Source organism: Poecile atricapillus, chromosome 4 (assembly GCF_030490865.1).
Source record: "Poecile atricapillus isolate bPoeAtr1 chromosome 4, bPoeAtr1.hap1, whole genome shotgun sequence".
In the NCBI taxonomy this organism is placed as follows: domain Eukaryota; kingdom Metazoa; phylum Chordata; class Aves; order Passeriformes; family Paridae; genus Poecile; species Poecile atricapillus.
Window position 1 is genome coordinate 4,107,397 of NC_081252.1, and position 14,050 is coordinate 4,121,446.

The 14,050-nt window shown below is 41.3% G+C and overlaps 1 protein-coding gene across 31 annotated transcripts in view; it reads right to left on the reverse strand.

Annotated features, from left to right (window-relative positions):
• CAMK2D (calcium/calmodulin dependent protein kinase II delta) overlaps positions 1-14,050 on the reverse strand; it is a 120,422-nt gene that overhangs the window by 33,218 nt on the left and 73,154 nt on the right. For 24 of the 31 annotated variants that reach the window (XM_058839115.1, XM_058839116.1, XM_058839114.1 and 21 more), the window contains 6 exons: positions 13,800-13,865; positions 11,199-11,271; positions 5,557-5,659; positions 1,986-2,069; positions 864-958; positions 431-553 (listed from right to left, as the gene is read on the reverse strand). In XM_058839115.1, the coding sequence (XP_058695098.1) occupies positions 431-553; positions 864-958; positions 1,986-2,069; positions 5,557-5,659; positions 11,199-11,271; positions 13,800-13,865 (544 nt within the window). Of the gene's footprint in view, positions 1-430; positions 554-863; positions 959-1,985; positions 2,070-5,556; positions 5,660-10,244; positions 11,150-11,198; positions 11,272-13,799; positions 13,866-14,050 lie in introns of those variants that run through there. The other 7 variants (XM_058839138.1, XM_058839137.1, XM_058839142.1 and 4 more) reach the window with 4 other exon arrangements.

The window sequence follows — 14,050 nt, forward strand, 5'->3', positions numbered from 1 at the left end:
CCTGGATCCAGGAACAGCCAGACAGCCTCTGCTACCTGCAAATTGACTTTTCAGAAGTCCCTTAATTCCCTGCTTGCACATCTCATGCTTATCTGAATGATTTCAGGAAAATGAAGATGCAAAGCATTATCTAATTCAAAGTTACTTTCCTACACTTTCTTCTCACTGAGAATTTAAAGTAACACTCTAATTTTTGCAGAGAAAGTTCTGCACAAGACAGTCAAGGCAAAGGAGATAAATTTGCCAAAATCTTACCCCAAGCGGAGATCACTGATCATATCTGTGTAATTGTAATTTTACAATTTATAGTTACACAGCTGCACGAACGAGAACAGCAGCTGTCCTCTAGACACAATCACTATATGCTGAAGCAAACCACAAGCTGATTTGTCTGCCAAGTGATCATGCTGAACCTGTGGAAACCACTTACACAGATCCATGGATGCTTCAGTGCTTCTGATGCTGTGATACGTTTCGCTGGGTTGATGGTGAGCATTTTATTGATAAGGTCTTTTGCTTCAGGAGTCACCGTGTCCCATTCTGGTGAGGGGAACTTCAGAAAAAAATACACGTGTGAGTGTGTATATTGTCTTGTATGATCTTTACACAATTTTACCTAAGGATCCTGTACTGGTTTCAAATAAGAGCTTAAAAATTACAAGGCTCTGCCTTTACTTCATCATCATTTACAAATTACCTCAATCTGAGGACCAACAGCCTCTTGGCTGTTTAACATAACAAGATGAGATGATGCTGCAGAATTCATATGCCACCATCTCATCAGTTCTTCACTTCTCCCTCTAGGAAACTCCTGCTTAGAGGTACAATTATAAATAACTGAACTGACAGAGTATGGTACATACATCATAAGCACCAGCCTTGATCTGCTGGTAAAGTCTGTGCTGGTCTTCATCCCAGAAGGGAGGGTATCCCACCAGGAGGATGTACAGAATGACTCCTGCAGAAAATTCACACCAGTGTTAAGGGCTTTCAAGGAGCAAACTCCAGAAATTAATTTTGTACCAATCAACCATGTAAAAAAAAGGCTCATGAGTATCATCCCAGCCACTGGGATGGGAAAAATACTGCCCCTTCCTACTGGAAAAAACAGTAGAAGTGGGTTGACAAGATAACCTCTTATGGAAAACACAGGCAATAATGAACATTTGACACAACATCGAATTAGGAACACCGGAAATGTTTATCTAGCTGGAGAAATAATATTCCATGATTCTGGATGTTCTAGGAAAATGCATTTTTAGCTTATGGTTTTATCATGGCTTATATTGGTGTCTGCAAGATTGTGTTGTAACTACTCTCATGCAAAGCAAACTTGGGAAACTCAAAGTTCTCTGTATTTGGTCAATAGGAAATTGAAAATATCACCTCCTAGTCTGACAGAGATGACTCCCTGTGACTAAAGAAAAGAGCTTCCATAAATACAGCCACATACTAAGTGTGGGTAGATGGGAAATAAGGAAACCAGTCCCTGTTCTCAGCTGGGGAGATCCCACTTGCCAGTACCTCAGAAGGCACTTTTGAGAGCTGGATGATTAAGCAATTGCTCTGTACTCCAGTTCAGAAAATATTTAATTTTGCAGTTTACACTTGCAGATGGAGTTGATTGGTCAGACCAAATTTAAGGCTCCTTGTGAACCAAAACTAAATATCCAGCTCACAGTATGAACTGGTGTGTTTTCTAGCTAATTAGACATTATACACCTGCAGCTAGTCTTTTAATACTCTTTGAAACTGCTGTGTAGACATGGAAAAGAATGCCACGATAACACAACTTAGTAAATAACTTTTAAAAAAAGAAGCTTATAGACTAACAAAAAAATCCAATCATCTCTACTAGAAATTAATACTGAATTTTATGAAATACCTGTTTTCTGATGCACAATATCATGTACCCTGGATATTGTTTTTCACCCTTAAGAGACACTTTACAGTGGACTGAATATGACTTCAGAACAACATCTTACCACATGCCCACATATCCACAGGTTTTCCATAAGGATCTTTTCGTAACACTTCTGGAGAAAGGTATCCTGGAGTACCAGCAAAGCCTGTCAAAAGGCAAGAAAACTCTGGTCAAAACCCGTATGTGCTCTGCAAAATGCAAGTGATTCTCATCTTGGCCCACAAGACCCAGGACAGCACTTCCCAAGCCATGGACACCAACTGCTTCATTTGCCCATTTGTTTTTTACAGCACATGACCCAGAGGTAATGCTGACATTATGGGGGACCAACCAACAAATCATAGGAGCAGCTACTGTATCCTATGTATAAGGAGATATATGTTGCACAAAATTAGAGCTGCATCTAATAGGATCTCCCCGCTGTAGAACTCATTTCTGGCAAGTCATTCCACTTCTAGAAACCTCTTCACAAAAGTTTACAGGAAGCATCTCTGAAGCAATCTGGCCTTTAAAATTTATATGTTCTTCATCCTTTATTCATTACCAGCAATGCTGCCTTCTCTGAGCAGAAATGCAAAACGTAGGTATAAATATTACTTTTCTTAGGACACTGTAACAGATGAAAACTTAATGACCACTAACAGTCTGCACCATTTTGGTGAGTGTGTCTGCTCTTTCAGGCATCTTTGCCTAAAATAAATGCTTGGGAATTCCTAAGAGGTGAGAATTTGCTGTTTTTCATGAAGGACCACATGCCATTTGTGCAATAACACCCTGGATCCCACAAAACTCATGACAGACAGTGGTAACATATAAAGTGTACAGCTACAGAAAAAAAGAAGCCTGTGCCCTGCAGTCACCAATTATTTTGGAGTGGGAGGGGGAAATGAAGGAACACATTGTGTAAATTCTACTGAAAAAAGAGTTAAAATACAGTCATGAAAAATAAGCTTGTTTTTTGCAGGCTCCTGATATGGAAGCTATGAATTGTTAAGGAGTACTATCACACAGGAAACACATCTTAAGCTTCTTAGAGAAGCTGAAATATAGATGTTCTAAGTGGCTTTAAATAGAGTGCTGTTTCATATCTCTTCTTGAGTGCAGTGCTCATTTTAAAGGGAAAGTGAAGTTGTCTTCAGTCTAAAACTTATCATAGCTCAATGAAGATTACTATGCAAGACTCAAAAATAAACTTTAAAGCAAAAATAAACACAGTATTTAACTAACCTTATCTCTCAATGAAGATACAAAATACATCTAAACTGAAATAACTGGTACAGTTTCAGTACACAGAACCGCAGAATGGTTTGGATTGGAAAGGACCTTGAGAATCATCTTTTTCTGAACCCCTACCATGGGCAGGGACACCTCCCACTGGACAAGGTTGCTCCAAACCCTGTCCATGGCCTTGGACACTTCCAGGGACGGGGCAGCAGCAGCTTCTCTGGGCAGCCTGTGCCAGGGCCTCACCAGCCTCACAGGGAAGAATTTTTTTTCTATTATCTGATCTAAACCTACTCTCTTTCAGTTGGAAGTGATTCCTACTTGTCCTGTCACTACATGCTCTGCTAAAATAGTCTCTCCCCAATATCCTGAGCAGTTTAAAACTGCAAAGAGAGGGGTACACAGCCCTGATTTCAGTTAAAAAAATACAAAAAGCACACAGAAATAGATAACTTAAATTTATCAGGTTATTTTGTAACTGCTCAGAGGGATCCCTAAACAAGTGTGTACTTTTCAAAAAAGTGTTGCTGCTTGCAATACCTCTGCTAGCTAAAGCAACTCGCTGAGGACCAAGAGAAAATCCTGGCTTTGTTGAGCTCAACCTACCTGACACCTTCCCAGTATGTTAAGCACCTGTTAAAAGGGTGGCAAGCGTCAACTAAATCCTGTAAGGCTTTCTACAAACAGGCAAAGAACAAGTTTGTTTTGCAAACACGAAAGACAGGAAAGTATTCTGTTGTGTTCCAACAGACAGAGCTCCAGTTAGTTTCTTGCTGAGGCATAGCCATGGTTCAAGCAGAAAAGGGACTGTAACACCAGAGCACTATACCAGAAAAAAGGAAAAAAAAATAAAAAAGAAAGAAAACCGTACTGATGCAGAGCTATAATTAGAATCTGAGCATGCCATGCGTCACTAAGTCCTGCAGAATCCAGTAGAAAGCAGAAAAATCTTCTGAAAGAAAGTGAGAAAAAGTTCAAAATGCCCAGTCCATTGGAGTTCATGTTCTGCCCTGTTAATGCAGTCCTAAAGCTGAAGGCTGGCACTCAGACCACTCCGGACAGGTTTTGCAGAGCAAGTTCCAAAAAAGGTACAGAACCCACTCATAGAGCACCATAGTTTGGTTTTTTTTCTAAAAAAGAGCCCCATTAGACTACTTTCTTTTCATTACCTTGCTGACTCCTCCTTACATACATTCCTCCTTTCAAGACATTCTGCTCCCTTCTCCCAAGTTCTCATGCTGCTATGAGCCTAAACCAAGCATTTCACAAAAACCACAAGTGAAATATTTTCCAGGGCATTGCAAACTCCCCTGCATCACCTGCAGGTACACTAAGCACAGAAAATATTCCCGAAGTCAACTTCAATCTGCTGATTTTTTCTTGAGATGCTTCCTGTTCACCTGATGCTTTTGTCACCGTAACAAACCACTTGTGTTTTGCTTTGTATCTATTCCATTCCTTTTGTACTGCTCTGTTTGTTGATGTGCAAGAGCAATCTCCTCCATCTTTTGTGGATTACTGAAATCCATTTATAAAAAGGCTGGATTTAAAACAACAGGCTGGCTTATAAAGCTGCCAACATATGTGCAATGGTACTGCCTGTGCATCTACATGTACTTACAGCTGTGAACACTCAGCCTCTCAACTCACTGCCCAAAAACTCTTTCTGCTTCTGTTCCAAGCTTACAACCACTTTGTTCCGTTTCAAACTGCACTTTCTAGCTACTCTAAGGGCGAACAGGCAGCTGCTATAAATATTTTATGCTGTATTTTTTTCCAGATGGGATTTACAATAAATTTTTCCCCATGCTTCACATCTGTTCAAAGAGGGTGGTACGTGAGACACGTGGACCACAACTGTACATGCACTATTGTTTTAAATTACCAGTATTAAATATTTTCCACCATTCTCCTCAGGGCATCTATTAACTGTAACAAGCAATCTGTAATTAGTGTCTGGCTAAAACCTCAGGTGCTCAATCCCCCCTATTTTTCATTAGTCATATTCCAAAGTGCTTCAGAATCAAACTTTCAGGTGTTTCCAGATGACAGAGACCTGTTCAGACAAAATGTTCTGATGACTGGGCAGGTACACTCGGAAGTATTACCTTACTGTCTTATTCCTCAGTCACCTGAGGGGAAATCACTGGTCTCCCTCCCAGGTTCTTCACCTCTATTTCCTGCCTCTAGATACTCAGGACAAAGTGGGAGAAAAGAGGTTGTGTGCACATAAGTCAAATTAACAGGCTGCCATAAGCTAGCACAAGCTAGGAATCCAGAAACCCAGGTTTTCCAGGGTCCAAGAGTCATACAGCTGCATGTTTCACTCTGGGATGAGAGTGGGGCAGTTGGGGAGGCTTAACCACTATGCTGAATAAATGATGAGGAAAAAAATGGTATTTACTTACCAAACCAAGCCTGTTGTTCTCCCTGGACTTCGATAGCCAATCCAAAGTCTGCCAGTTTTACTGCTGCTCCCTTGGATTTGCTAGCTAGAAGTAAGTTCTCAGGCTTTATTCAGAGAGAGAAAACAATTGAGATGAGAAGATAAGTAAATACATTTTAGACACTTTATTTCCCCCGCCCCTTTTATTTTTTTTTTTGGTTATGCTAGTCTGGAAAAGGACAAATACTTGGAGGAATGAAAAAGAGAAGAAACCCATGAGTTTTTTCCATGAAATTGCAAAACCTGCACTTCCCATTCCTATCTGGAAAGAACCACCAGGCCTGTAACCAGCCTTCATGACCTCATGCCAGAAGAGTAAAAGGACAGCATGGAGAGAAGGAGGTGAGCCAGACTGGGCATATGGAGCTGTGACACCTGCTGGTGTGACAGGACAGGTCAGAGACTGCCCAGAGCTCACTACAGGAAAAATGGAACAGGAAACTCCCAAAAGATAGGGATTCATTGATAACTAGTCTAGCCCATGCAGTTTGCAGGATCAGGCATCTACAACTGTCAAACAGAAATGTTTTGCATGACATCCCAACAATAACAGCCCTGTGACAGTATTTGTATTTTGAGGGCAGGTGTATTTACATGGCAAATCTTTCAGCAAAACCAGCACACCCACATTTGTGCCTGCAGAGAACCTTTACAAACAAGAACATTAGTTAAAGTTCCCACTTTGCTTTTCTTTAATAGGGTATGTTGGTCACATCTGAAATGAAATGCTATGCTACGCTCACACAATTAAAGGTAAAGGACTTGAACATAACAATCGTGTTCATTCTACCGTTCACAATGAATCCTTTTAACTCCAATTAGCAAACACATTAAATGTAAATTGCCCAAAGACAACTTTATTGTACGAATGTTTGCTTTAAAAATACAACTATAAAAGTACCATAGAAATTGACGGATTATTTCAGAGAACTGTGATCCTCATAGCATTTTCTTTCCATATCTGTCTTTCCAATCCCCATGATTTTTAAAAAAGGTTTTGTTCTACATTTACAGAATGACAAAACCTCACTTTCACGGGTATTGCTGACTCCTCAGAAGCAATTTCTGCAGTGGTCTGGGACAAGGGACATCACTTTAGCCAGGCTGGTGGTGGGGCCCCAATCCTGCAAACTCTTCAATGTGTATTCCAGGTTGAACCCAGCAGCAATCATATCGCTTCCAAGGGACTATTTACGTGATTGCAGTTAATCCCACACACGTACTGGGGCTGCAAACAATTAAGAGCATAAGCCTCTTTCAGCAAAGCCTATCTTTAATGCATGTCAGGTATCCAGCAAAATATGCTTGAGCCTAAGTAAGACCTCAGCCACGGTGATACTTCTATTAATTAACAACACAACGGGCCTGACAAACTCTTTAGTCGGGAGGTGGCTTTTTCCCCTCACATCAAAGGAATGTTTTTTCAGCAATTTACCAACACTGTTCTCTCACTCATCCCTTTGTTGTTATGTCATAGGATTAGACAATATTAAAAAACTTCCATGAATAGTTGCTTGATGAATCGTCTATTTTCACAGTTTCAAAAACTGAGATGAAGGGTCCTCAGAACAAAATCTAATATTTATACTCACTTAAGTTACCGGTAGCCACCTCAACTTCACTGTATGAAACACTGAGTGCATAGCTGAGGACTCTGCTCTAGGTTCATCAACACTGATTTAAGCAGTGTCACACTCCCTGCCATTTAACAACACTCATTTCAACACACAGTCACCAAGTTCTGCAAGGTTTCCTCTCAGAATGAGAGAAGTTCACAGTAATTAATTCCTGGAATGCTGTTCTTGTTTAAACCTCTTAAAGCAATGGATGATTCTATTTGGTTGTGACCTTCAGGCAAGCCAAAAGCAGTGAAAAGCTTCATCCTTTTGGATGAAATACAAACACTACCCCACCGAGCACATACCGCTTTCCCAAAAAGTGATTTTGTTCAAAACACTGGGTTTGTGTTTTCTGATGCTGGTTTGGTTTTTTGTTGGCTTTTTTTGGTTTCTGTTTTCATCTTGGGATTGCTTTTTTATTCCTTTGCACGTCTCTTCTCTGCAGAAGTACCACTTCAACAGATGAGTATGCTCCATATTCCTGATTTCCAGAATTCCTGATTTACTGCCATGCCAAAGACAACAGCCTTTTTGGCCATGCCACGTGGGGCCGTGTGCTTAACCAACATGCAGCAGCCGTTTGAGGCTGGCCAGAGTCGCGTGGGTAATTATCATGCATTAACTGGGAATGAGTGCAATTACTTGGGAAACATTAACAGCACAGCCAGGACTGGTTCCCCGGATTCGGTGGTGTCACCTTGTGCTCCCAGGAGATGGGCGGCAGCCAAGCATGCACAATGACACTGTTAACTGCTAAAATTACTTACAAATAAATTAAAGTGATTTATGCCATACTTTTCCAAAGGTCTTTAATCCTTAAGGTACCAAGTATTTAAGGCTCTGTGTATTTTTCCTTGAATATACCTACAGCAGCCACTCTTCGGTGGAAGGTAAGAGGGTCATAACCACAAAATCAGAAAAGCAGGAACGCTAGGGTGTGACAAGAACTGGAATTCCTACCTGGAAGTGCATTTTTATTAGCTGGTAAAGCCAGGTTGCCACTAATAAGTAAATTTTTTTCTGGGTCTAGGACCCACCACCATTCTGACTTAGGTCAGTGATTACAAACAGAGCAGCAATGAGCAGCTCTGTGGGTCAGAAGAGCCTGCAAAAGCTCCTGTGCATTTGCTACTAAATCAGCCTAGAAGGAAAGTTAAATAAAATGAGATCACCCAAAATTTCCCCACCCCCAAGCACGCCATCATGTTGTGGACTGACTTATTGGAAAAAAAATCCATCAAGTTTTGCAATTTAAGGATCCATGCCAGCCCATAGCCACCCTCCACATCTTGCTGTTCTGCTCCTGGCATCTTCTTTTCAGCACACGGCGTTCTGCTCAGATTTCACCACAGTCTTTCATTTAATTCTTTGGGTTTTTTGGCTTTTGCCACAAAGCTGTAACTGAAGAAGGATGGTTTTCTGCTTCCTGAAGTTTTCAGTTTCCCAAATGAAACTGGGCACCACAGCTTGGCAGAAACACATTTTCTCACTGTCTTTTTCAATTCATCCTGGATTTGCCAGAAAAAGAAATCCACACATGGTCTGGAGCAGGCAACAGCTGGATTTAACGCATTGCCAAAGAAAAAGTTGTTTTGTGTGAATGTATGAAAAGTAATAGAAAACATCTCTTATTCCATCAGCTTGCACAGCTACAATCCTGGGATTTTAATTCCTTTTGATGCTAGAAGCATAGAACTGTATGTACAGTGTGGACAGGAACCACTGGAGCAGCTGGACAAATCTGACATTCTTCCATTTAAACTCACTCCATGTTACCCAGCTGCCATGAAAGATTGGTCAGAGATTTGTCAGTCTCCTGTTCCTCAACTGTGACACAGGAAAACCCAAAAGTGCAAAATGGGTAGAAAATTTGGGGTCTGCATCTTTGAAACTCATCCTGCTCTCTGAGCTTTTGGAGCAAACCCCTTTGTGCTCCTCTATAACAACAACATCGACCTTATAAAGTCAGACAAGAACAGTTTGTTTGGGAGTGAAGGTTGGCAAGAAAGGCGATAGCATTCTGATTCCATCAGTATTACTCATGATTACTACTATAAACTCTTATCCTAGGAGGAAATTTCTGCTCCCCAGAACTCATTCAGAAAGAAAAACTAAAGCCCAAGGATCCGTGCCACAAGGGATTAGCGTGTTTTCCTGCCTTAGCCCAGGCACCATTTTTTCTCTGCCTCACAAAGGATCTGATAGTTCAGACTTCCATTTGATTTCAGAATACACCATCTTCTTTTCCTTGAGGATCGTGAAGCTCAAGTGCCCGAAAGGTAAGCTTACTACAAGCTCTGGGACAGCCTTCCCTCTTGGAGTCTCACAGTACAAGAAAATGATGCTTCTTTCCTTGCCAAGGTATTTTAAAGGCAGAGAGCATTCTTGCAGCAGGTGCCTCTAGCCATTTGGATATATACACAGTTAAGAAAGAGGGAATGCTCCCTCAGCAGAGAGCTTCCTTTAGAGAGGTTTCTATCCCAATGTTAAAGCCCATCTGGAAGGAATTGGACTCCTGAGGTGAGCATGGTGAGAATATTGTAGAAATTTCTGCTTTTTAAAGATGTTTTGCAGCCCAGCCATCAATCTGGAGGGGAGAGAGGTCTGTGTGCCAGCGATCCAAGAGCAGCTGACCTTCTGTCACTAAAATGCATGACATGCAAAGGCTACCGTGCTTCCCAGAAGCACTCCAAATCCTGCTGGATGAGAGATGGGAAGTTGCCCTCATGCCCTGTCCCAAAAGCTCTGGATGACACAGAGGAAGACCATGTATTCTCCAAACACACACAGCGCTTGAAAAGCACCTTTTGTTCTCCCTGTACTGCCCGGTGCTGGACAGCCAGGTACCGGCCAGCCTCGAGCAGATTCCCCTGGTGAGCACGAGCTTGTTCTTGCATGTAGGTGAAGCCAAGTTAAGAATAAACGAACCAAGGGGAAAAACAAAAAGAGGGAAGCGTTTACATTTCGGCTGCTGGCGGCCCTGTGGGGCAGGGATGCTGCTCCGTGAGGACGGCGGGGCAGCAGCACTCACCTTGAGGTCTCGATGGACCACGCCCATCTGATGGCAGTGCAGCACGGCCTCCAGGATCTGCTGAATGCAATGACTGCATGCAAACACCATGGGCGCCCGTTAGTTCCAGCACCAGGGGAGGGGGCGGCGGCTGAGGGCGAGGCCGGGCCTGGCTGTGTTCCCGCCCCGGCCTGCCCTGCCCTGCCCTGCGCCGCCCCGCTCGGGGCACGACGGCCTCAGGCTCCGCGGGGCTGCCCTCAGAGACAGCCGGCGGGGCGGCTGCCTCGCCTTTGCTTAGAAATCACCGCCAATGTCTTTTTTAATGGTACTTTTTAAAAGGGAGAAATTTTGCCACTAATTCGAGGTCGTGTCAAATATTTTTTTCTTTTTTTTTTTTTTTGCTATTTTTTGCTTTTTCCTCCTCGCTTTTTCAGAGCCTTCACAGAGGAACTGAAGTATAGTAGAAATGGTTAGAAATCGCCCATGGAGGCGGTCCCCAAGCCCCCTCCACGCTCCAGGTTAATAATTAGCTCCTAGCCGCCTAATTTAGCCGGTAATTAGCGGCGCTTGCCTGAGGGCCCGTCACCCCCGAGCGCAGCAGCGAGAGGCCGCCGGTCCTGCCGCTGCCCCCCGGGCCTCAGCACGGCCGTGGCGGTCACATCTGCAAGCTGACATACATCACAGGCAGGGGTCACCTCCACACCGGCACACCCGGGCTAAATCCGCCGCCTTGGCAAGAGACAATTTCTGTCTCTTTTTTTTGGGAGCGTTCCCCCTTTTTGCCATGATGTATATTAGGCCTGTAGACTTGCAAACTGGAAAGAGGCGTCATGCATTATTGGTCGGAGCGGTTGTTCGGAGGGTGAATAGGATAGAGGCAAGGGAACATCGCAGATATCCCACCCTCTGCCCCTACCCAGCGCAAAGAAAAACCCCAAAATTCTTAGATCCAATTGATGGGCACCAGATACTGACCTTCAGGTCTCTGTGAACTATGCCATTTAGATGACAATGATTAACACTTTCTAGAATCTGCTGTATACAATGACTGCAAAGATACAAGGGCAGAATGGAAGGGAGAACATTTTAAAGGCACGTAATCACATTAAATACAAAATAAAATAAAAATTAAAAGAAAAAGGTAAAGAACAAAAACAATATTACACCTCTTGACAAGTCTTGATTGCGGTTTGAACTGGAACAATAACATTGCTGAAGGTAGAGATATTTCCAGCTCCAACACATCCAAAAAACGAAAAACCAAAACCAAACCAAGAAAGACATTTAACGTGGAACGTATGACACCTATGAGACAGAATCATCAGACTGTATTCTCGTTCAGCAGTATGGAAGCTTTTTCCAGCTTCCAAAAACTGCCACAGGAAAAACAAAGTGGAGGCAGAAAAACAATTAGTGGCATGTTTTGGTTTTCTTAATTTTTTGTGGTGAAATTAACATTACAACAAAGGCTGAAACAAGGAAATGGTGAGAAATGAGATGATATACAGAAAACAAATGAAACAAAAAAAGTCAAAAGCTAAGGAAAAGCAAAACATTTTTCATTTTGAATTGAATGGTTTCTTTAAAACAATTACAAGAATAAAGCCAAGTCATTCAAAAAGGTGGCATGCATTTTCATTTAAAATAGTGTCCAGCTCTGGTTTCCTTAGGAGTCACTTGGGGAGAGAAAATCCACATTAAAAATTTAGACTAATGTTTTAGTTTGGTGCTTTCAGTAACTGTACTAGCACCTCTTTTTCCACACCCAGGTTTGCAAGTTTTGGCCACTCTATGATGCCATAAAGCACAACTAAAATACCAATATTTTAGAGCACTGGAACTTTTTTCAGATTTTTTTGTTGGCACTGCAAGAGCTTAGAATTTTTTTTTCAATACATCGTTGTGGCACAAAGTGAGTGATGATAAGTAATACACAGTAGTCAAGATGCTGCTCATCCAAAACCTTTTGACCACAGAATTCAGAAGGAATGGTCATAATCAGTAACTGGAGCCCAAGCCTGAAAACCCTTTCTTAGGCAAGTAGTTCACAACTCACTGCACTGTTTGAGTACAGACTACTGGCGTGAGCAAGGGCTTGCAGGAGCAGACCAGTGAGACAGTCCTGGGAGAGGCATCCACAGAGAACAGCAACTACTGCTAGAGGGATACACACATACACACACTAGGAATATTTTACATATATTTGTATATATATATATATATATAAAATATTCAAAATACAGAGATATGTCGTAACTAGATATTTCACTTATTTGGTCAAATTCTTACTGAAAATATAAAATGTGTGTGTATATATATATGTTCTATATATATATACATATACATATATATGCACAGCCCCTTCCAATATATCATAATTCTAGAACAGAAGAAATCATTGCAGTTTTTCCTTTTAATTCCCAAATACTTTAGAAACACACAATGACACCATATACTGGCCTTTGGCATCAATATTAGAAATTTGCTTCAATCACAGCAGGAAAAAATTATTTGAAATTTTTTTCAAGGTTCCTCCTCTTCTTCCACCCCACCTAAACCCTACTGCTGTTTTCTCTCCTACAGGGTGTTCTGTTGTGTGTTGTTCCTAAGTGCCTAAAGTATTCATCTTTACAGATGCAGTAAGATCTGGAAGTGGAAGCTTCCTAATACTCAGAGCAACTTCTCATCTGTTCATTATTATCCTACTACTGCTGTTAGAATACTTAATTCTTTCTGGTCATCTCCCAGTGAGCTCCAAATATAAAGGCATGATTTAAAATTGCATGTACTAAATGTATATTATTGGAGGGGGTGTTGTGTTTGCAAACAAACAGAAACATAAGGATTCTTTAAATTTACATGGAGATTTATGATAAATCATAAATTTCTGTGAAGAGTGTGGTGGCAGAACATATTTTCTTTAAAGTAATTGACCACAGTGTTTAGGATTCTTAATTTTATGACAATATTTATGATTTATTATTATATGAGGACAAACATGAGATAAGCAGCCCTGATACTTTACGCAAGCAAATTATGATAATTGTCAACTTATTATTCAAGTTTTTCAACAAGCACTTGCAGAAAATTGCCATATTTGAGCTCAGACTATGAGACGCACAGTATAAGTGCTTTCTGATGAAACACAACAAAAAAATTCTAATTGGAAAAGGAAATTACCACTTCTGGACCGAGAACAAAAAATCATATTTAATGCAAAATTCTTTTAAAACAACTTATGCTTTAAATTTTGATCAGCAAATGTAAGAATCCATGGATGGGGTTCTTGAGCTGTTATGTCCAGTTTGCAGAGGAAACAATGGGTAAAATTTTAACTAATGGAAATCCAATTTCAGCTTTTGCAGATCAGCAGACACCAAGACTTCCCATGAGTTCTCCACCACACAGTCATGAGCTCAAAATGCCCAACTCTGCCATTCCAAGTCTAAGAGAAACCCCTGGAGAAATCCTAGAGTCTCACAGATTGCACTGGGAAACTGATGCCAAACACCAGGATACATCTAAGTAACCACCCTAGAATTATCAAAGGCAACATTGGAAAAACAAATTACTTACCTGGCATCTGCTTCACTATAATACTCTCTTGCAACTATATCTTCAAACAATTCACCTCCGGTGACTCTGTTACAAAAAGCAAGATGGGGAAAAGGAGATTTCAGAAGTGAAAATGTGCACCTTAAATTAACTTGACAGGGAGAAGCAGAGAGGAGTAAGTGAAATATTTGTACAGAAATGCAAGGTTTTGCAGCAAGGTGCAGGAACTCAAGTGGAAGGTTTGTCCATCCAAATCATTACATGAATAAAAT